The sequence below is a fragment of the Melozone crissalis genome, unplaced genomic scaffold (assembly GCF_028551555.1).
Source record: "Melozone crissalis strain CALT ecotype California unplaced genomic scaffold, PUWL_Pcris_2 ptg000002l_1, whole genome shotgun sequence".
NCBI lineage: Eukaryota > Metazoa > Chordata > Aves > Passeriformes > Passerellidae > Melozone > Melozone crissalis.
The window spans coordinates 22,415,531-22,438,039 of NW_026535780.1; the positions used below are offsets into that span (position 1 = coordinate 22,415,531).

General features: G+C 35.5%; 1 protein-coding gene across 3 annotated transcripts in view; it reads left to right on the forward strand.

The window, feature by feature from the left end:
* VPS13B (vacuolar protein sorting 13 homolog B) overlaps nucleotides 1-22,509 on the forward strand; it is a 433,545-nt gene that overhangs the window by 200,628 nt on the left and 210,408 nt on the right. For 2 of the 3 annotated variants that reach the window (XM_054270120.1, XM_054270129.1), the window contains exons 21-22: nucleotides 2,250-2,397; nucleotides 15,372-15,499. In XM_054270120.1, coding sequence (XP_054126095.1) covers nucleotides 2,250-2,397; nucleotides 15,372-15,499 — 276 coding nt within the window. The remainder of the gene's footprint in view (nucleotides 1-2,249; nucleotides 2,398-15,371; nucleotides 15,500-22,509) is intronic. The other variant, XM_054270137.1, reaches the window with a different exon arrangement.

The window sequence follows — 22,509 nt, forward strand, 5'->3', positions numbered from 1 at the left end:
CCTGGCTTTTTGGATTCTTGTGATGAAATGCTTATGATAACTCTAGCCTGCAGTGTCTCCTTTCCCATCAGATTCGCCTTTTCTTACAGCTGTGGGGCTCTTGTCATCTGCTATTTCCCAAGCCATAATTTCCTCATCAGTTTGTGGCTAAACCCCAAATCTTGATGATCCTTTTCCATCTAGTTCAATGCTGATCTTTCATCTTCTGGATTCTTTTAACCAGAAATCTCATGCCAAAAACCTGACAAGATTGTACTGGGTGTCATCAATGCAACATCAGGCTTGATTTCAGTGAGCAAAGATAAAACGGCTGTTTCATTGTCCAGATCAGCACTCAATATTTGGTCATAATTTTTTCCAGCTTTATCTGGCTGTGATAGCCTTGATGTTTTTCACTCCTTGACTAGTAGTGTAACTTATTATATTTTGCTGATCCATTTCTTCAGTGGTTCAGAAATAGATACAGCTTCTTCAGGCAGTATTTCCATCCTGTTGTCTTTTGTACTGTCCTGTATTGTCTGCATTCATTCTTCAGAAATTCTTGCTTCACTCTGGCAAGTCAATGTTCTTGTGGTGTTACATGCAGAATTGCCAAATTGTGGCTCAACAGTTGCTGTTGTGACAAAGCTGCAGGTGGCTATGCCTTATGAGAGTTGTATCAAATAAACTGTGAGATTTTGAGAATAAGTAATGTAAAATGTCTGATGAAAGTTTACAAAACTTCAGATCCTCTCTCTGTATGAAAGTGGGAAGTATTTTTGTGGTGTAAAGGTTGTCTTTTCAAAGCTGATGGGGATTTTTGTTGTTGTTTTAACTAGAGGGTATGCCAAGGTGGCATGTTACTGTACTCCAGAAAAACTTTTTAGTGCTTTTGGAGACAAAGCTAATGACTGTACGTTCAGAGGGAAGAGGAGAGATTAGAGTTCTGTTTGTCATTGAAATTAGTATTTTTCTATTAACTTTGCATACCACTGTATATATAAATGGATTGTTTTCACTGGAGTAGGATTAAATAGTTGATTGTCTTACTTTAATTTACTTTTATAGTGGAAAATGGAGAAGGCGTTTGGAAGCCATTCTCCTTCAATTAAATGATTTTTCTGTTTGTTTTGGGGTTTTGTATGTGTGCACATATTGCACACTGCTCAATTCAGTGATCTGTTTTCTATTGGAGAAAATTTACAAGCACATTGCCCGCCTCACACGAATTTGTTTCCCACAGAGATTCCTAATGCAATGTGTGAGGTTTCTCATTACACAGCTATATGGATTACATTTTCACTGCAATTTGAACAAAATTGAATTACACAAAAATTAAGATGCGTGTAATCCTAATGTCTGATCTTTAGAAAAGAACTTTGTCATCTTTAAATGATAACCGTCTGCAAAATCAGTGGTAGAACTATTCTACTTTTGTCAACTGGGATGCATCTGCAGTTTACATAGCAGCTGATGTTACAGCAAAATGTTAAGGGCCAACTGTATAGCAACATTGAGGATCAAATTGTTTTTAATAATTTTGTCTTTTCTTGCTTGCATTAATAAAAAAGTAGCAACAAAGCCAATAGACCATTCATTTGTTCCAGAATCCATGTAGATTAATACACGTCGCTCTTGTCTAATCTTAAAATAAGGATGCAGTCCTTCAAACTTAATTTCAATGCCTACAGTTTTGTAGTTTTGTATATGTCAGCAGTTTCACATTTTGAGCAGGTTCTTATTTATTAGTATGCTTAAAAATCACAACAGTTCACAATCAGTAGCAGTTAAATCTTGTATTTAAAATGTTAGGAAGAAGCACAATAATAGAGAAATATAAATACATCCTATATTTTGGAATTTAAAGAAGGTTAATAAGTGTCTTTGGATCTTCATATCTGGATAAAATTTTTCAGTTTCCATTAAATATTTAGATAATTATTTTCCTTTGTTCATCAGCCAGGTTTATTCCTATTGTTTTTGGTTGGCTAACAACCATGGTACTCTAAAGTTAGTTTTATTTCCCTTTTTTGTTTTCATAGAGCTTTTCCTCAGACTAACAGGACTGAAATAAAGAATTACAAGTGCAAATCTGAATCTGGCATTTAATTTCCATTTGTTTTCAAAATATTTGTGCTCCAATCAGCGTGTCAAGTTGTCTTCTATACATTTCCAAATATAAATTTAAAACAAGTTTCTCATGACAATGCAATAATTCTATGTTAATGTGTTCTGCCTTTTAGTGGTTCACAAGGTACTTCTTTTTCTAGCAGTCTGTAGGAGCTGTTCCACTTGGTGTGTCAGTAACTCGAAAGAAAGAGGATGAAGCATCAGTTGGAAGTGCACCTTTGGCAAGGCAGCAGTCAAATCAAGCCTCTGAGTATGCCAGCAGTCCTGTCAAAACAAAAACAGTAACAGGTATATGTATCACTTATTGAAACTATCCATTTTGCATTTGCAACCTCCCTTGCTAGTGTGGCACCACAACAGACCAGCATCAGCTGTGCAAGTACTATGAAACAACATTTCAGCTTTAGAAAAATTATAACTTCTAAAATTGAAAATAATCAAATGGGGTTTTTTATTTTCATTATCATGTTTATTTTTATTCTCATTTTTTTTTAGTGCTGTCTTTGGGGCCCTGATAGTCTAATATAACATATTTTGTAAAATGAGATAAAGAAGATCTGCTTTCAGTAGAATATCTGCTGTTCACCTTGATATTTAGTCCATAATTTTGTCAGATTTCAGACTGTGATTAATCTCTGATTTCAATCAGTCTATTTACTTTGCTTAAAGTCTGACATCTGTGAAAGTCAAGATTTGTGCATAAACAGTTAAAATTTACTGTTTTCAAAATCACTCCCCATAGAAAGTGCGTTTTTTGGCATTTCTGCCTATGGAGTTCAAGAAATTCTTTATTTTAGGAGTATTTTCTGTCCACTTAAGAGTCTAAAGTGAAACTTCATTACCACTGATCAAGATAATATGGTTTTCTTGGAATCTGTTGTGTATTTATTCATATTGTACTGTCTGAAAGAAGTAAAGTAGGTGATCATCCAAAAAAATTACTGTCCAGCTGAGACTTGTAGTGATCATTCTGAAATACTCTGAACAAATTCTATTTTCCTTTGCATTGATGTTTATTTCCAGATTATTATGAAGCACTTAAAGATGTTATCTGCTGAAACTAAGATTACAGTCTTGTTCATTAATGGTAGTTAAATGCTATTTTGTGATTAAAAGGGACTAACCCAGAAAATCTGTTTGCTGAATAGTAGTGATGTTATCATGCTAATAGTAGTGATGTTGTCATGTTATCACTGGTAGTAAGACAGCAGATTAATTTCAAGGCCTTCCATTTAATTCATAAATATCCTTCATTTTTACCATTTATCCATTTATTTTTACGATTCATTTATGAATTTCCTTTATTTTTGCCTGTGATGAAATGGCTATACCAAGTATTTTCTTCTTTCAACTGTATGTGTCATCTGTTCTGCTTTATCAGCATCATAAATGGTATGATTTGTTTCTTCTTGATATTAGTTCTACCTATGCCTGCAAAGCACAAAGGTCTATTTCACTAGAAAAACTTCCATTATTTTGAATATTTGACATTCAAATCCAGCTATTTGCATGAATAGATTCTAGATTACTTTTTCTTAATTTATTTAGCCAGTTTATAAAAAGTAGGCATGTAGTTCACAGAAATAGCTTTGTATTTGGATTTTGAAAACTGGTGTCCCAGTCTGGTACCTGCTCAGCACAGTAGCCCTTTTAGTTCTTCAGTTAGTCTTCACTTTGAGTATTATCTTTTCTGATCACACCAGAATATTCTACTAAATGAAAACATTATTGTTCAAAATCCAGAAATGCCATGGATGCCAGTTTTGCTTTTTGGGGGGGAGTTGTGTGTATGAGAAATAATGAAATTATAAAGTATAAAAAAAGTCATAAAAGCAAAGTGGGGTTTCTGTGCATCTCAGCTTCTTCCAGCTTTTTAGTTCGAAGTCAATACCAAGATGTGTTTTCAGTTACACATTGCTGCAAAAAATGGATAGTTCACTTGCAGATTTCATTTGTTATCTGCCACTTACTTTAGTCATTCAGTTTATCCAATAAGTTTAGCCTAGATGCTGAGGATTTTTTGAAATCAAGTAGATATTTGGCTTCTCTATAAACAATTTTGCAGCATGGAGTTCAATACTATGAAATGAGAGGTGATGGTGCTAATTCTCTTACGAGATACCACTGACTAAGAATTTTCTTTTTTTGAATTAAAGGCTCTCTTCTAAGGAAGAGACTATTGAACTTGGTTTCATTTATTTTCAACTGTTAAAAGTTTGTTAAAAAATACTAGTATTTTTTTCAAGTGAAGCTACATATACATATCAGATGGTCTACTGGGTTTATTTTTAAGAGGCAGTGTGCCTGACACCACTGGGTTGAAGGACAGCCTGTTGTCATGGTTTAGCCCCAGCCAGCAAAGCAGCCACTCACTCACTTCCCCAGTAATAGGACAGTGGAGAGACTTGGAAGGGTAAAAACTGGAAAACTCATGGGTTGAGATAAAGAGAATTTAATAAGAAAACCAAAAGTCATGCACACAGGCAAAGCAAAACAAGGAATTAATTCAGTGTCTCCCATGGGCAGGGTGGTGTTCAGCCATCTCCAGGAGAGCAGGGCCCCATCAGGTATAACAGTTACCTGGGAAGGTGAACTCCATCACTCCACACATCCCCTCTTCCTCCTTCTCCCAACTTTACTTACTGAGCTTGATGCCACGTGATCTGGAATATCCTTTTGGCCAGTTTGGGTCCCCTGTCCTGGCTCTGTCTCCTCCCAACCTCCCATGCACCCCCAGCTTCCTCCCCAGAGTGGCAGTAGGAGAAGCAGGAAAGGCCTTGACTCTGTGTAAGCCCTGCTCAGCAGTAGCAAAACCATCTCTATGTTATCAACCCTGTCTGTGTTCAGCACAAATTCAAAACACAGCCCTGTACTATCCACTGTGAAGAAAATTAACTCTACCCCTGCCTAAACCAGCACACTTGTGTTTTAAAATGTTTATGTATTTGTTATACTCTGGAGAAAAAATGGTGGGTATAATATAGTTGAAAGATTTGATATTTATATGCAAAAAGTGTGAGTAAAAATATAAAATTAATGTCAAAGAGCAAATGCCTTCTATAGTAACAAAATTAATTGAAGAGATACTCTCTGCTGCAGTGGGGCACACAGATTTCCCTTATTTAAAAAGAGTCATGTCGTGCTGCAGTGCCATGCAATTTCAGTCTCCTGAAATTTCATGTGATGTTGGAGTCTTTTCCTTTAGAGTTTTCTCATGCCAGGTTTGTCAAAATTGGCTTTGTAGTGGAAAATTCAGGGGACAGTAGAAGTTAACACATATTTTCTGTCACCAAAATAAAAGGTCTCTGATTGCAAAGCCCCCAGTTACAGAGGTTAGAAAAGGTTGGGTGGGTGCAAATTTGAAAGGTGAAATCTCATTCTCAGAGAAGTTTCAGTGGATTCTTTCTTTGAAAATTTGTTTCTTGACAGCAGTTTATTGTGTTGGAAGATGATGAATGAGTGACCATAGTTCATTAAACTAAATATGGAGTGCCTGTGATGATGATTCTTTCTAATTTTTCTAGGTCCCTCGCTTCCACCATATTTTACTTTATTTCCTCTCTTTGACTTTCACCTGCTTTCTGTCTGAGGTTTCTTTCATTATTTCTGTCACCTTTTTATAGCAGGAATGCCACACTGATTATTGATGTAGGACATCCAATGTTATCAATTCTACAAAAACATTTCAGGTAAAGAGGCAGTGAGCCTCCTATACCTCATATTTATTAATCATCAAGGCTATAGCTTGACATGTTCTAAGTTTTGAGAAAACTGAGACCTTATATTGATAATATGCACATATGCATGGTCTTTGCACATTGAAGGAGATTCTATCTTAAAATCATGCTGTTCAGGGGGTGATTTTGAATTAATTCTTTTCAAATCTAGCATGATCTCAGCAGTCACTCCCTTGAGAAATGTTAGGAACCAACCCTATGTAGTAAATCAATGCAGTTTGTAATCACAGCTGTAAAATTATTTCAAACATTGAGATCAGTTTATTAGTTAATGGCTACTGACACCTTGCCAAAAATGAAGCATGGGAAAAGAGCAAAACTGTTATCTATATGGTATCTGTCTCTGAAAATCCAGGATTTCTGTTCTGAAGTCCCAAATTGTAGGTATTTATAAATCTCCTTATCCACAGAGGCTTTACAACCAGAGTAAGATAATAGACTGTGTGATTTAAATCTGATATGATGTGGCTGTGAACAAGGAAGGGGATAAAGACTATTGAAAAAAAGGTTATGTCTGTTTTTCTGTCCACCCACTTCTCCCATTCTCAGCAATTCAGCAGTTCCATGTTTGTTCAGTGATTCACAGACCTGTAGCAGTGCACAGAGGCAGAGTTCTCATGTCTGGATAGAGGCAAAATGCTGAATTTGTGTGTAATTCGTTAATATATGTAACATACTTCTGCAGGAAGATAGTATGGACTGCAGTAGATGAATAGGACAATCTTTGAAAGCTGTCTTGGGCACGCTATTGAATAATGATTTAAGCCCAAATGTCTGTTTTCACATTCAAGATGTGTGCTTGTTCATATTTATAAAATTATTATAATTATTTTCACTGTGTTTGGAAAATACAGCATTTTCCATGATCAAAGATGAAATTGGGTGTGGGGGTTTTGTGGTTTAGATTTTTTACTGCCTTCTGGTGAGGTCTTTTTTTTTAGCCATGGCAGTGAAATATGATTTCACTAGATCTGACACTGTCTGACATTTATCAGTTTGGAAGTAACCCTGATCTCACAGACACAAATTTAACACTGTCTTATGAGGTGTAATGCAGTAACTATGGCATCTAATTTTTCAGTAACACTGGGAAGGTAGCTTCATGCATGCTCTTAGTATGAAGAGGGACTGTAATGGAAGAAGCTACTTTAGAGAGGCTGAAAAGGTTATTAATTTTTTGTCACTCAGAATCCTGAAAGTTGTCTTCTTTTATACTTAGAGAATAGGTAGGTAAATTGAAGGGAATTTAATGTATCTTCTAAGAAGACATGAACTTTCTGGTTGGAGTAAGCTCCATAACCTGTTAGGAAAGCAGCTGATAACTGAATGCCTTGTCCCATGACTGAATATATACTTGTAAAAAAAGTTTTACTGATCCCTATTAAGCAGCAGTGAGTTATTTGCTCATGGTACAGGTGGTCACTGCATTTCAACCCTGTCATGAGTGTACATCAGGCCTGCAAAAGCAGGCAGATGTTTTTCATTGCTGTGTCTAGCACCAGCTTTTCACCTGTCTGGTGGACAGATTGGAAGAGCATTTGCAAAAGAGAATTAAACAGTGGTGGGTTTGGGGCAACATTTTTCATAGACCAGGTCTGCACTTCACATGGCAAACTGATCTTTTAGTTTCACTGCAAATTCAGTATCAGTTCCAAGTTCAAAGCTGAAAAGAGAATCCAGCCTTGTTTCATTCTGCAGGAAGTGTAAGTGTGTTGTGTAGTAGTATGTGCATATGGAGAGAAATAAAGGACATAAAAGCATTGTATTTTGGAAAAATCTCTTGTGTTTTGAAACACTGGTATTTTGATCTTTGGAATTATGTTCTTGAAGTGAAATAATTAGTTTGTAAGCTTTATAAATGCTGTTACACCTAGTTTACTATTTTTATTTCAAGTAGATGGAGGATGGTGTAATAAATAGAAAATTGAGAACTCTTGTCTGAGATAGACTTTATGTTTTCTGTTTTGTGCAAATCACCTGAATTCTAATAAGGACAGAGCTCCTTTTACCAATTCCTTCCTGGTTTACCCTGCTTACTTATTTTCCCAGAACTTGTAGAAACGTAGTACCTTTGAAACAGTTACCCTTTTGAATTTGACCAGCAAGTGCCTACGAAGTTACAAGATAAGCAAATGAATTGAACGCGCATGCAGGAAATATAGGCTTGCATAAGCCTTCTTTCCATAGGAAACTAGGCAAAGAAAGATTCCCATCTTTTCTTTCAATCACTTCTTAACATTTGATAGTGTAGATATAATAAAACTTGCATCGCTTGTTAGATATTTACTATAACTGGAATTTCTTGGGGTTTATCGGAAATGTTAGTAATTGAATTTTGAAAGCTTTACAGAAGGAATTCTTAAAATTCTTTCAAAGTATACACGAGATATTTCTGAACCACTCTTAAGTACTTCTACACAAAACTGAAGAAAGGACAAGGCTTTAAATTTAAACACATCTCTTTTATTTGGACCAGGTGATGCCAGATAAAGTGATATTTTTATTTGAAGTTTTATTTTAAATCAATAAAGTTTCTACCAAAAAGTTTCAGTGTAGCAGAATAGGAGCTGTACGTAGCAAAACTGGATGCAGTTACTGATTTTTGTTTTTCTTAAAGTCTGACTAGAATGCATCGTTAGATTCCTGCTAAAATGAGTTGTTGGAATGCAAAAACCTGGCAAATCTGAGAGAGGTCTGGCTGGTGAGAAATCAATGGATTATCTGAAGTATTTGATTTAGTAGGTCACTATTTCTGCTCAATGAACTGAATGATTATCGTTTATTCATGCCTGCTATGAAATGTATGCCTGATGATTAATTTGGGAAGATGAATGAAATTAAATAGATGCTAAATAAATTAAGTAAAATACTTGAAGGAATAAAAAATCAGGAATTTAAATCTGATGCACATTTACCTAGGGTGCCTGAAAATACTTAGATTTTTATAAATGTGCTTTAGTTCTTGGATTATTTAAAAGCAAGGTGTCCAGGAACAAGTGATTTATAGAAAGTTTTAAATGTCTGGACAGTCAAATATCTATCAAAAAGAATTTTTCTGAGTTTTGTCAGCTAGTGAAATGTTTAACATTTTTGTTATGGTGGCATGATTTCTTCAGTTCACTGTGTGAATTTCAGAAACATTAGTAACTCAAAGCCAAGTAGTATATCAAACATTCTTTCTGTATGAAGAAATTCAATGTTGAGAGAGAACAAATGTTTTGTTATTTATTTTCAGGTTATATTTAAAGAACTAAGGAACTTTATGTGTATTTTTTAAAAGGCAGAGTACTAGGCAGAATTCCACATTTATCAGAACTTACTGCAGATCCAAAAGCTGAAATTCTTACTTCATGGTATAAATTGTACTTGGAATGGAAAGTGATACTAAGATAAATTCAGGCATGGACTGCAGATATGAACACACAAACATCACATTTTTGTAATTACTAATCTGGTAGCTCAGTTTGGCCTCTGAATGGCTGGTTTTGATTTGTACAAAAGTGTGAGTCCTTTTTTATTTTTGTTCCCAGAACTAAATAGGTATTTTTTGCCAGAAGTAGCGCAGCAATCATTAGGAATTTGGTGGGAGAAAATGCTGACCATAGGCATTCCCTAGCCAACATACACTTTCACACAGAAAGATCCTTTCTTGTTGCACAACATTAATATCACATTTGTCTTTGTTTATTGACATATGTTAAAAGCCTCTGTGTTTTAACACTTAGTTTGCTGTTAAGTCATTGGGTGAGCACACAAATTTAGTCACTACACCTCTCTGCTGCCATTTCCCTGAAAATAAGGGACTTACTCTCATGAGTTGTCAGGGACTGTGTTGCTCAGTTATTATCTTGATAAAAGTAATGTATTATCTGCGCTGTTAATAAAGTGGAATGCAAAAATGCTCAAAGGCTAGCAAAGAAATTATTTATGCAAAGACTATTCAGTGTGCTGGCAAATGTATTGCGCATTTTAGTAAGCTTAAAAGGACTTCCTGCTGTCATTTAAGTACTGCTTTCATTCTCAAACATTTTGATGGAGAGTGTAAATTTCAAAAAGTAATTAATATAGTCTATTCTTAGAAAATGAACAATTCAAGTATCATTCATCCAGGAAAGGGAGTGTGGGACACCTCACAAATAAAACATGAATATTAGTGAAAGACTTTTGAAGGGCACTGATGGTTCAGAAAACATTGATAAATGCAGGTTTGAGCTTCTCTGCATGGTTTCAGTGAGCTGCTGCTTTGATTAACTTTGAAATTGAATGGTGGGGAAAATGGTGCATTAAGATAGAAAGTATTTTAAAAAAATTCCTTTGTGCTTTTGCAGTTCCTTGTATTTGTAAAATCCTTTAATATTAAATCACAGAACAGAATTGTTTAATGGATGTGTACTATATTGGAAACAGAATTTCTTTGGCTGTCATACATATTTACAGAAAAGTTTAGATGATTTGTAATGCCTTCAAATATCTTTAATACCACATATACTTAGTTCTGTTGTGTTGCAAGTATGAAAATATAGAGACTTGTGAGAGAAATTTGAAGGCAAACCTATGGACAAACAAGCTTTTATGTAATAAGTTTCACCGAATTTTTACTTCTATGTAGTATTATACACAAAACAAAAACCTGCTGATTTACAGAAAATTGCAGGTTTTAGAAGGTGATGGCTGTTTGGGGTTTAATTAGGGGGTAATTTGGGGGATTTTTTTATATATACAGAAAACAATTAATCTTCTGTTTAATTAAAATAAATAAATAAATGTGTGTGTGTGTTTGTGTGTGTGTGTGTGTAGGCCATTTTGATTTTTTGGGGGTTGTTTAATGTTTGAATTTTCTCCTCCATGGCATTTTGATCTTATTTCTAATCCTTTAGAACCCTTGATCAGTTCCTTAGGGTGTTGTATTTGATGCAAACACCTTTGTATTTTTGAGTTTATTTTTTCATGGAAAGACATATCTAACTCATGAAACCGAATACCTGTTAAAAGAAATCCCAATGAGTGCTCTGACTCCATGCAGACCACTTCCAATTTTGGTAGAGGAAAAATCTCCCTAGAAACAAGAGTGATGTGGTAGGAGAACATTTTCCTCTGGTTGCTTTTTTCTTTCAATGTGTTTTGCTGCCATGGCTCTTGGTAACTGTGGTCAGTCTGTAACAGCATTTTCCTCAGCTTAGCTCCCCTCTGGTGTGTGAGAGTCTGTATGGCAGGTGATGTGATGGTGGAAGGAAAGCTTGCTCAGCCTGGTGAGCTCATGGCACAGCCACATTCTGAGTAGGACCATGAGATGTGACAGAGTGTGTGGGTTCTCGAGGTCAGGATTGAAGGCACTTGAGATGGTAGTTCATGTTTGGACTCAGGTGTTTATTATTTCTTGTCAGTGAAGCAGCCTCACAACCATGAGTTCTGCATCTTTTCATTAGCAAGGCACAAAATGGCTAACCATCTCTCTTTACAAGGTCTTTTAAACTATCCAATTAAGTAAAGGACACCTAGATTTTTTTCCCTTTTAACCCAATAACTAATCCCTCAAAGCCTGCAATGCGGACTTTTCTGTCCAATTACAAAACATCACCCAAACCTATGAAGAAGAAGGAAGAAGGTAAAAAAGAACAACTTGCCTCCACCCTAAAACCTCCATCTTGTTTCATATTTATTTCTATATTCTAAAACCCCAAACTCTAAGTTTTCCACCCTGTTATATTACACACTTCTAACCAACTACAGACCCATAATCCCAGTGCTATCAATCAATTTTTAAAGCCTTCTCCACAGCCTCAGGTCAATTGCAGTGTTCTCTTGTGGGTCTGTGCCTTTCTAAGCATAGAAAGTTTAAAATTCTCAGCATTCAGGATTCCAAGAACAGAGGAGGGTCCTGCTGCCTTCCTGGCTGGCTGTGGACCTGTCCTGAAGGAGGAGTGCTCTGAGCTTTTGGGCATCAGGGAAATTGTGGATTTGCCTGCAGCAGGATGACCTTTTCCAGCCAGAAAGAAGCTGCTGCCTGCATGCATGAGGGATCTGAGGCACTGTGGGACAGGAAAAGGAGTCCATGTTGTGCCAGAGAGATTGAGACCTGGTAGGTTTGTGCCACACAGAAATCAGGAATAAGGTATTTCCCTTTAGTTTAATTGCTAGCTGTAAGGAGAGAGGAAAGCATGAGTCCATCAGCCTACTGATTATCAATATTCTTCAACCCAGTAGTGGAAGTCGCTGGTTTTTTCTGAATTGAATTATTTGAAGACATGTCCATTTGTCCCAAATCGTACCTCAGAAATTCTCCTTTCCCTTTTCTATTCCTTAAGTCACTGAACATTAATAACACAGAGTAGTATTATTTACACAAAAGTTCTTTTTGTTTTTAAAACTTATGTATTTTCTGGATCAAAGTTCTGAAAACACTCATTCCTAGTAGGCTAAAAAAACACAAAGAAGGAGACATTTGTCTAAATAAAAAAGGCACTTTTAACTGGAATTTATACCTATAAGTCTTGCTTGGTGGCATCTCCTACAAAGTGAGTACTTTAATGATTAATTTTGCAGAACTTGGAATTCCCTCTGTACTTTAACCAGAAATTGTTAAATGAGTTATGAAAATTACTCCTTTGATGAGTCCTTTTTTTTTTAAAGTCTGTTCATTACTGGTGTGTTCTGAAATTGGTAAGTGTGGTGGCTTATGTGTCATTGATGTGGTGTATGTGTGCAAAAGCACCAATTAAACAGTAAGGGACTAAAAGATAAGAATAAGAGCATTTTATGTTCCTGTGCACCGTTTTTTGGATTTTTCTTATTCAACTGGTATAACCTAAAGCAGTCCCCACTTTGTTGGGGCTTTTTTTGTCCCCTCATCAATTTGGAAGTGTTTCATACAAATCATATTTTCTGTCTAGCTATTGCTGACACCTGGGTTGAACACAAGACTGATTACATTGTCAGGAATGTTTCAGGGTTTTCAGTTCAGTAGTAGCTAAGTGGCATCATTATTTTAGTAATTTAGTAATTACCTTCATACTGAGAACAGATGAGGCTGATCCAGTTTACATGTCTACTCTAGAAGATTGGCCAAACACACATGGTAGCCACACCTGACAGTGTCTTAGCAAATATCATCTCCTGATCTCCTTGCCTGACAGGGAATTAGACACTTCTTTCCCTGCATCCTTTCAGGCAAAATTCTGGGATTTACAGTACAGGGGAAAAAAAATAGTACTACTTTCTTCTTTTCTTTTCAGGAGTTACTTCTTTGCTTGTTTCTTCTTTCTACCCCAATTTACTTTTTATTCCTGTTCTATTTTCCATGGTTTATGGTTGAATGGTTCCTTATCTTTCTGTTGGGTTTTGAGACTTTCGGTTTTTTTTAATGTCTTGGTTGAACTTGAGGGATTATAGCAAAGCTGGTTTTATCATGGATATTCCTGGAATTTTGCAGATTTTAATGACACATAAATGAAGAAAAACAGGAGGTACTTCAGTCAGCTAATCTTATTTTAAATTCACAGGTTGTTGTTGTCTGCTAATTGAGAGATAATTAGCAGTTTTTATTTGTTTTCTTAAAAATAAAATATGGGAGATGGGAACGAAATCTAGCTTTAAATCCCACTCATGAGCAATGCACTTGTGAAGTGATGTAGGATGTTGACAGTCCCTGCTGAATGCATTGTAGAATATGTAGGTTTACATAGTATTTATCTACTCATCCTGACCTGAAGCATCCTATCTGTGAAATTCCTGGAGTCTCACAGTGATTTGTGTGCCGTTCTCACCCTTACCCACACTTATGTTCCAGAGTTCTGTGCTTCAATGGCTCCTGTTTTAATATTTCTTGGTACTCAAGTGTTCCTGATTCTTACTTTGTAGTGTATGTGTGTAGTGTAGGGCCTGACTGCACAGAGGACTGCACAGAAGATGGTGTGAATTGAGGTGGGGCAATAAGTTAAAAGAGAACAGCTCTTCCTTGACTAATTAATCTCTTAGTTTTAACTTAATCCATTTGTAATGGGGATGGAGGACATAATCATGGCATGAAGCTGTCCATGTGAGGTGTTATAAAACAGCTATTGCGTGCTGCTTCTCCAGATGGACAATTTTCATGTTTGTCTCTCCAGTACGGCTGACAACAAACAGTCCTGAAATGTCATGCTTTTTACACTCTCACAATCCAGTTTTCATTCCATATCCTTCTAACATATCCATAATTGGAGCCAGGAATCTCTGAGGGGACTAATTATCCTGCAGCCATAAAAATCTTCTTTCACTCTTTTGACGACCTCTCTGAATCTTTGGATTCTCCATCAGTTCAATGAAGTGACCATTTCTCTTTAAGATGATTAAAACTACTATTTGCTGAGGGATTTTTTCTGATAATGTTAGTGAACTCTAGCTTTGATGGGGAAAATGTCACAGATTAATTCATCCAGTGACATTAACATTGCATTCTCTTGGCAAAAGGTCACCACTTAGATGTTTCAGTTTTAAATCTTCCCATGTTCATTGCATTACTGAAGAACCAGTGACGCATATCAAGGACCACGTATTTTTGCTTTCCTTAGATCAATTGATAACATAATTTTGTCTTAAGAATTTTTCTGTAATTTTCATGCCACAAATTTCTCCTAGCTGTAAAATTGGTAGACATAAATTGTCACACACTGATTTCAATTTAGTTTAAATTTAAGTCATGAAGTCTTTCTAATTTATTCCTGCAGTTTTATCAGCTCAACAACATGTAGGCCAACACTAGAAATGTCAAATAAGCTGATGGTTGTTCTATGGGTATCCCAATACACAGTGAGATGGATATTCTGTGAAACATGTCAGAAGGAACTCTGCACCACTCACAGTCCAGTTTTGAAGTTCTAATGTGCTTATATTTAATTTAATATTTCTAAAATCTTTTCATATTCATGTTTTTAAATAACAGTTTAAGGAAATGTCTCTTTTTATTAGAAAACAATGTATTTTGCTGAAATATTTCATACTTTATTGCCTTAAAATTTGACAAAGTAAGAAAATAGTTTAATTTCTATGCCTTTTTTTGATGCATGCTCAAATTTTTAAAGGGATTTTTTTCAAAGAAAATGAATTAAATTAGTGTGGTCTCTCATTTCTTACAATTTTAGAAAGGTGATACCTTTAGATGACACCTGCAGCAATGTATGTGAAAACCTCTTGAAATTCAATTGCATCATCAAATAGGTTATCACACTTTGAAAACTGTCTTAATTTGTTTAAGTCAAACATTTTTCATAATATTTTCTTAGCAGTTCATGTTGAAGAAGTTGGAACATTTAATTTTCTTGTGTTGTATTTCTCACAAGGCTTAACTGGTGCTGTTGTATTGACAAGTTTAAAACTAATATAGACACATTATTATTATGTGCCTAGTGAGCATAATTATTATATGCCTAGTGAGATATACACAGTGAAAGACTTTCTGAATGTACAGTAGTTGTTTTTCTTTGCTATCAGTAAGTATATTATTTACTTAGATTTCTTTTTGTAACTGAGTTTTTTTGTTTGCATTAGAATCTCGTCCTTTGTCACTCCCTGTGAAAACTGTGCTGAACTCATCTGAAAACTGCAGAAGTCCTGAGGAAAGGATGAAAGAATTTATTGGAATAGTGTGGAATGCAGTTAAGTGCCTTACACTTCAGGTAAGATGAAAAGGAAGTGAAAAAACCCCTATGTGTTTTCAGACTTTATGATACTTTTTATGCATCCTAGTGCTTTTTATTAGAGGGGTTTTAAAGGAGCTCCCAAGTTTTATAGTCTTATTTCAGTAGTTTCAAAGTCTGAGAGAATGAAAAATAAAGTAAGATTTTGGGTAAATTAAGCAAAGAATGCTTTGGTTTTAAAATATTAGGTTTTGAAATGCTGTTTTGTATTTAAAGGCAAAGGTCCTTCAAAAATTATATTAATAAAAATTGCTTGTCACACTTTTCTGCATCATAAACACTGCGGTTAGATTTGCAGAATGCTTTTTTTCTAAAACTATTTCAGGAAAGTGTGTAAGATAAATATTTTCCTGAAGTGTATGACATAATTGCTGTTGTTACACAGTGAAGTCTCAGCAGCTTACTTGCCTGCTTTTTCATGAAGGACAAGGAGATGGCAGCTGGGATTAAATAATTTTGGTTTATACTGCTCTAGATTGTAGCAGCTGATCAGTAAAACCACAGTTTTTGTGTAGAATTATAGATGCCGTATTAGGACTCCAATGTTGAGATTGCAGGAACAAATACTAGATGGCTTAGAAGTGCTAGAATTATGACTGAATTGTTCCCAGTACTTATCAAGTGCTTATTGAGAAATTATTCTAGTTTGGAATTATTATGACCTGTGCCTCTTGAACTATACAATCATTTTATGAGATCAGTATTTTCAAGATATAGTACCTAATCTTTTTTTTTTTTTAATTAAAAAAGTCACCAAAAAAACCTGCCAAAGAAAAGTCATAATTACAACTTTTGGCAAGTTTTTTTGTCATTATTACAGAAAGTAATTGTTAAATACTTGTTCCTTCCTCCTGTCAAGCAGTATATTTGATAATATGCAGGCTCATCCCAGAATGTGTGTCTGTGTCACTCCTCTTTCATGTGTCACTCCTCTTTCATGTAAAAAATACTTATAATTCACAGTTTTATAAAGTTTAAAAGTTCAGGTTTTCCCTGAGCAAGAACTTGAGACTTGTCACCTGATTGCAGAACATAGTGAAGTTGAGATGTTTTCCGTTAAATCTATCTCATTTCCAACTTTCTCTTTAATCATTATTTCATGAGTATTTTGCTTGTTTTCCTTTCTTTCTAATGTTCTCACCACTGTAGATTAAAATGTGTAGATAAGAGAGAGAATTTGTTATCTATTTGAAGGAAGCAGTGTATTTTTGTTATGTGTCTGGCTGGTACTTAGCACGGTGAGACTCTATGTAAATGCAGCTTACAGTTTGACTCATAATAAAAGTAATAATATAATAATGGCAACGAGGCAGAGCTGGGTCCTTCATAAAAGGGGAAAGCTGAATCAGGACTGCAATACTCTGCTCCCACATTTTTCATGGCACATGTTTTTGTGAGCAACCAGCAAATTGAATTAGTTTTGAGGAATGAGTAAAGCACCAACCATAAAGTTTGTGTGTTACTAGATAGGAAAATAAGGTATTGTTTCTTTCTGTGGAGATGAAGACTGATGGAAGTGATAGGCAGGGGTTGTCTCAGAGAGTAATTCCTAAATACCTTATTTCTCTTACCTAACATACAGTATAGGGCTCATACTGGCAGAGGATTTTTTGCATTGGGTACTTTTTCTGGTGCTTGAGGTTCTAGATTTACTTGCTTTGTACAGGTTTCTGTAAATAGAAAGTCATCATTTCTATTTTCAGCATTACGACTATGAAATGATATTTTTTGGTTTTATCTATGTTGAAATTAAACAGCCCTTTGAATTCATACAGTAGCTTACACCCTTTGTTTCATCCTTATTCTTTAACTGTACTTTGTAAGGTATTTGCCAGTACCTTCCCAGGAGTTTATTACATTTTATCAGGGAAACATTTCAACAGACTCCAAGGAAGCACTGCAGGAAAGTTCGAGAACATGCTTCCACACAAATATGCAATAGTTATTTCTTGTGAAATATGAAGGATTTATAGACATTTTTGCTGTTCTTTTTATTACTATTAGTAGTCCCTATGTCTAATTTATTATGGTTTTCAGCAAAAATGCCATATATATAGCTTGTTTCTTTCTATACCTGCCCAAATGGGAAATTTGTGCGAGGCAATATATAAAGGGTAAGAAAGTGAGTATCATGACTCTGTATTGCAATTCAAGTATATTTATTTTATTATACATAATGTGCATTTTATTAAACATGTATAACTATATTTAAATGATAAGTTTTTACAGATTTTCTGTATTATTATTTGGCATGAAAAAGGGAAATTTCTAGAATAATTTGTCTGGTTAAATGCTGGAGCATTTAGACTCTGTGGCTTTTTTCTTAAAGCTAATTTTCATGTTCCTGGAGCTTTTAGTTACATGATTTTAGAATAGAAAAGTCTGTAGTTGTCGTCAGATAAAACTGAACTTCATAACTTAAAATCATCAAAGGATTTTCTTTTAGTGGAAGTTAGAGTAAGTAAATGTGTTTGGAACCAAAGTAACTGGAAAGTTTATTTTGGATCCAAAGCTGGTACTTGCTTAGCCCTAGCCCTGGCTTGCTTCTGATAGAATATTGCATGAAGGTTTTATGCATTGGAGTAGTGGTATTTAAGTGAAAAGACTTGCATATTTAATTATAAAAAGTTGGTTTATTATTTAGTTGTTGTAGGATTTTATATGCCTTGAAGTCTTTTTGGCAGTTACTGTGTGTAGGAAGGTAATACTCATTTTTCACATGTTCTTCATACTAATAGTTGCTAAAATTGTGAAGCAGTATAAACACAATTATTTTTAATTGGCTGTTAATGCTGAATTCCATTGAGAACAATGAAGGATCTGTATTAAAAATAAATTAATTAATGAGTAATGTTGCAACAAGTGCCAACTACATAATAATGTAATTGTTACATATAAAACTTAGGTATGTCACATGTCTTTAAATATCCTTGAATTTATTTGAAAAAAATTAATCCTTTTCCTGAAACTACTGAAAATTTTATTTTCTTTAATGCGTATAACTTGTAAAAATTTTTGACAAAGGAAACAATGAAAGGCAAGAAAGGGGAGGACAGATTTGATAAGTGTTCCTGTTCTTTGAATTGTGTCATTATCCAGGGATCAGGAAGAGATTCTGTGACTTGTAATTTAGCAGTTACAGCTCTCAGCAGTTTTTTGGCAATTATGAGATAGGATTATTTCATAAGTTGGTTACTTACCACAAGCCAAAAAAATTTGTGCTTTCGGTAACTAAATAAAACCTTTTAAAATGTTTTGAAAGTTTTCTTGGGAAAGAACAGGAATATTGTGAAACACAATGACACTGTGTTTTAATTGGTCAAAGAAAATATATCTGATCCTTATTAGGGTCATTTTTATGTACAGGTAGCCTGCTCTCTTAGTTCCTTTTCTTATGTGTTCTGCTTTCCATTTATAGCATTTTTACTTTTGTCTACCTTCAAAACAAGAATTTCTGCTCAGTTGTAACAAACACTGCATGTCTGGCTCAGCAGCGGATGGTCTGAATGGTAGAACAAATTTGGGTGTTGGAGGCTGGGCTACAGTCTTACAATACTGAGTGCACCAGGACCCTCACACGAGGTCTGTAAGCAGTGATTCTTTGCAGCCTGGGGAGTCGTTGCAAGACGTTGTTCTGTACCCAGAAAAACACAATGCCTTGCTGCTGAGAGCCTATGAGGGTTGATGACTAATTCAGAGAAAGGCAGCTTCCCTGGAGAGACATGCTCATGCAAATGTCGCCTTGTAGAAAATCTCCAGTACCTCTAATTGAATTATGTAGCTGTTAAATGTGGGTTATGAAAGGGAATCTTATGTTATCATTATCATGAAAGGCTGAAAAGACTTGGACAACTTTTCCCTCTTCATAGCACTTTTGGGGAGTCACTGGCTTTGTTTTCTTCCCTCCAACCCACCCTCCTCAGTTAGGAAGACCTAATTTTTCAGCAGTATTTATTTCACTCTTCTCTCTAGAGAACAACATTCCTTTTTATAAAATAAGAGTTAAAAATACTCCAGTAATGAATACTTTTCTTTTTATGCAGGAGTCATTGGACATTTTGAGGCTTACATGTTTGTAAAAGTGTAGAGCGTAATTATGTTTTACTTAAAGTTTTAGAAGTAGAAGGGAAAATACTACTTGCTTCATTGGTTTATCATTTGTGTACATTATTTAGCATGTATAGGCCTTGACATAATAGAAATGAAAATAAGGGGTGATCCTGTTTCAAGAATGTAATAATTCGTTCTCTTTAACACATGAATGTGTTCAGTATTGGCAAACGAACATGTTGCTACCAAAACTGAAATCAGATCCTTGAAACAGAAAGGATGTTGCCATGGAAAAATGAAGTAACACTCAGTGCAGCTGTGAAGCATTAATGAATAGGATATTTTTTAAAAGATCATTTGTGTTTGGTGTGGCTTGGAGGGTCCCAACCAGATGGTTTCCATGAACAGGATCTGACCCCCAGCTTGAGGACTTCTTACTGGCAGATTACTTCATTTTCTTTCCCTTGGATTGTCAGATCCTTACATTAATGCAAGATTTACTGCTGCAGATTTATATTCAGTTACATAAATCAGTCACATCTTACATTAAATTCACAATTTTAGGCACACAGTTTAACAGTTATTTAAAAAGTGTAAAAAGATTTATATGATAGCTTTAATATATGCTATTGATGTAGTTTAATTTTAAGAATTTGGATTACATATATTTTGAAACACTTTCTGATTAGTGAAGCAATCTATAGCACACATTCTCACTTTTGTCCAGCATATAATTCTGTCATTTTAGGTGTACCCTTCCATTCCTTCACTGGAACTTGTGAGTAGGCAAATTTCCAGATTCTGCGAGTTAAATGTACACAAATTCCATTGAAGTTGATCGTTGTGAATCTGCCTCTGAGAAGTTCAACAGGTGCAGCACAGTTTTGCACTTATTGGGCCTTTGTGCATTCAAGTTGGTAATTTCTTGTGTGATTATAATCATGGCATAATTTGCTCTAAAATGTGGACTTTTGCCATACATTCATTGTATTGGACTTTGAAATCTTGCAGTAATGTTTTGCAAAATTTGTTAATCATATAAAACTTTAAATGAAATGCAGGTAAGCCAACTATATCTGTAAGCAATTCTGTAGTATTAGATGTTGTCAATTTTTAGCGAATCCAGTTCTAGGATCCTGCTGACTGCACCAATTTGTCATGAATGAGTGATTTAGAGTAACTTAAATAATCATCATCAAAGGCATTAGCAAAGGAGATTTCAATATGAATTCATAAAGGTGTAACTTGGTGAAGATCAATAGCAAGATTTACTCTATCATTTACTAATGGTCGAAATATACCAGGGAAAATAGAATTTGAATAAATCTGGCATTATTTACATGGAGGCCAAAGATGAAAAAGGGTAAGGGAACCCAAGCGCTCAGTCATGAAGTTCAGACTGGACTTCCTTGCTTGCCAGATCTCTGCTGTGGCTTAGGTGCAGCTGGATCTGATCTGGACAACAGTTTATATCTAAGAGAAGAAATACAAAGAGTAAGAAAGTCCTTATTTCATTGAGTCATGAAATACAGAGTGGATCCCTTTGCTTTCTGAACTCCTGATGAAGCTTAGGTCCAGTCTTAGTCTCAGACTTTGACAACAGTCTGTCTAAAGGAATTACCTACATGGATTTCAGTAGTATTAATTTACCATGCTATCAGCAGCTTATCAGATCTATTGCAGGCAAGGGATCTCTCTGCCTTGGGTTACAGAAAGAATACTCAGTCTCACATAAGGAATCCCAAACAATGGGAGGCATCCCAGCTCAAGGGGAGAGTCACTGGTGTGCAGACCAGTTGCACTTTAGGGAAAGTTTGAATTGAACTCATCCAGAGATCTGTTGTTAGTAGAAAGGCCTCTCTGCCTCTCAGAAGAGCCTTGAAAGGTGTCCCAGCTCAAGGGGAGATCCCTGCTGTGCAGGCATCCTGGCAGGGAGAGCTCAAAGGAAGTTCACTTAGGCTGTTGGCTTGTAGTCAAACTGCATGCAATGGGAAGGGTGTGCAAGAGACTCCTTGTACTCACAGCTTTCTTTGTTCCTTGATAACTGAGTCTTGGAAAAACACATTCAAGTGTTATTCACACCATCAGGCATTATGCTCATTGGGTCACTCTGCTCTTTGTGGGTTTCCTGGAGTTCTTGACCTGGCTACAGCTCAGGCCTTTACCTCATTTGGGGCTTGTACTGAGCAGGTCTGGTTAAGGTGGCTCAGTGTATCCATCGCACATATGGAGGCCTGATGGTACCATTTAAAGCCCACCAAAATTCATGGTCCAACTCCCATTCAGTTGTTTGAAATGAGTAGCAAAGAGCTGCTTTTGTAAAAAAGGAATTTCCATCAGGAATTTAAAGGGGTGAAACTCGTGTGATTCTACTTCAGTATTGTCGATACAGCAAAGTAAAATAAACCAAATGTGATCGGAAGAACTTTTCTTTAGTACAAAGCTGTATTAACCTGTAAATGAAGTGCAAAAACTCTACTGAGTATTGAGATCTGTTCTTGAGAGTGCTTTGTAAAACATGCCCTATAGATCCTGCTGCTGGCAATGTGATGGAGTATAGTATCTCTTCAAGTTGGTGGAATTTCTGGATTATTACCACATGGTTTGTATATCCAGGCAGCATTTGATGTTAATTGTCATAGATGAGTGTGTATATATATATGTGTGTGTGTATATATATGAAGAATGGGTGATTTTTTAATAAACTGTTTACTCAGCAAATGCATGGATAAAACAATAGTTATACTGCTCATAAGTGCTTTTGTCATCTATTTATCATTATCCCACAATGATTTGACCTACAGCCTATTACTAATAGACCAGAACACGATCTGTGTCACTGTAAAAATCTTTGCAGATTGACATAGAGACTAATTTACCATTAAAAAAAATCCAAATCTGTTACATCTGTAACAATACACCCAAGCTTTTCATTCAGT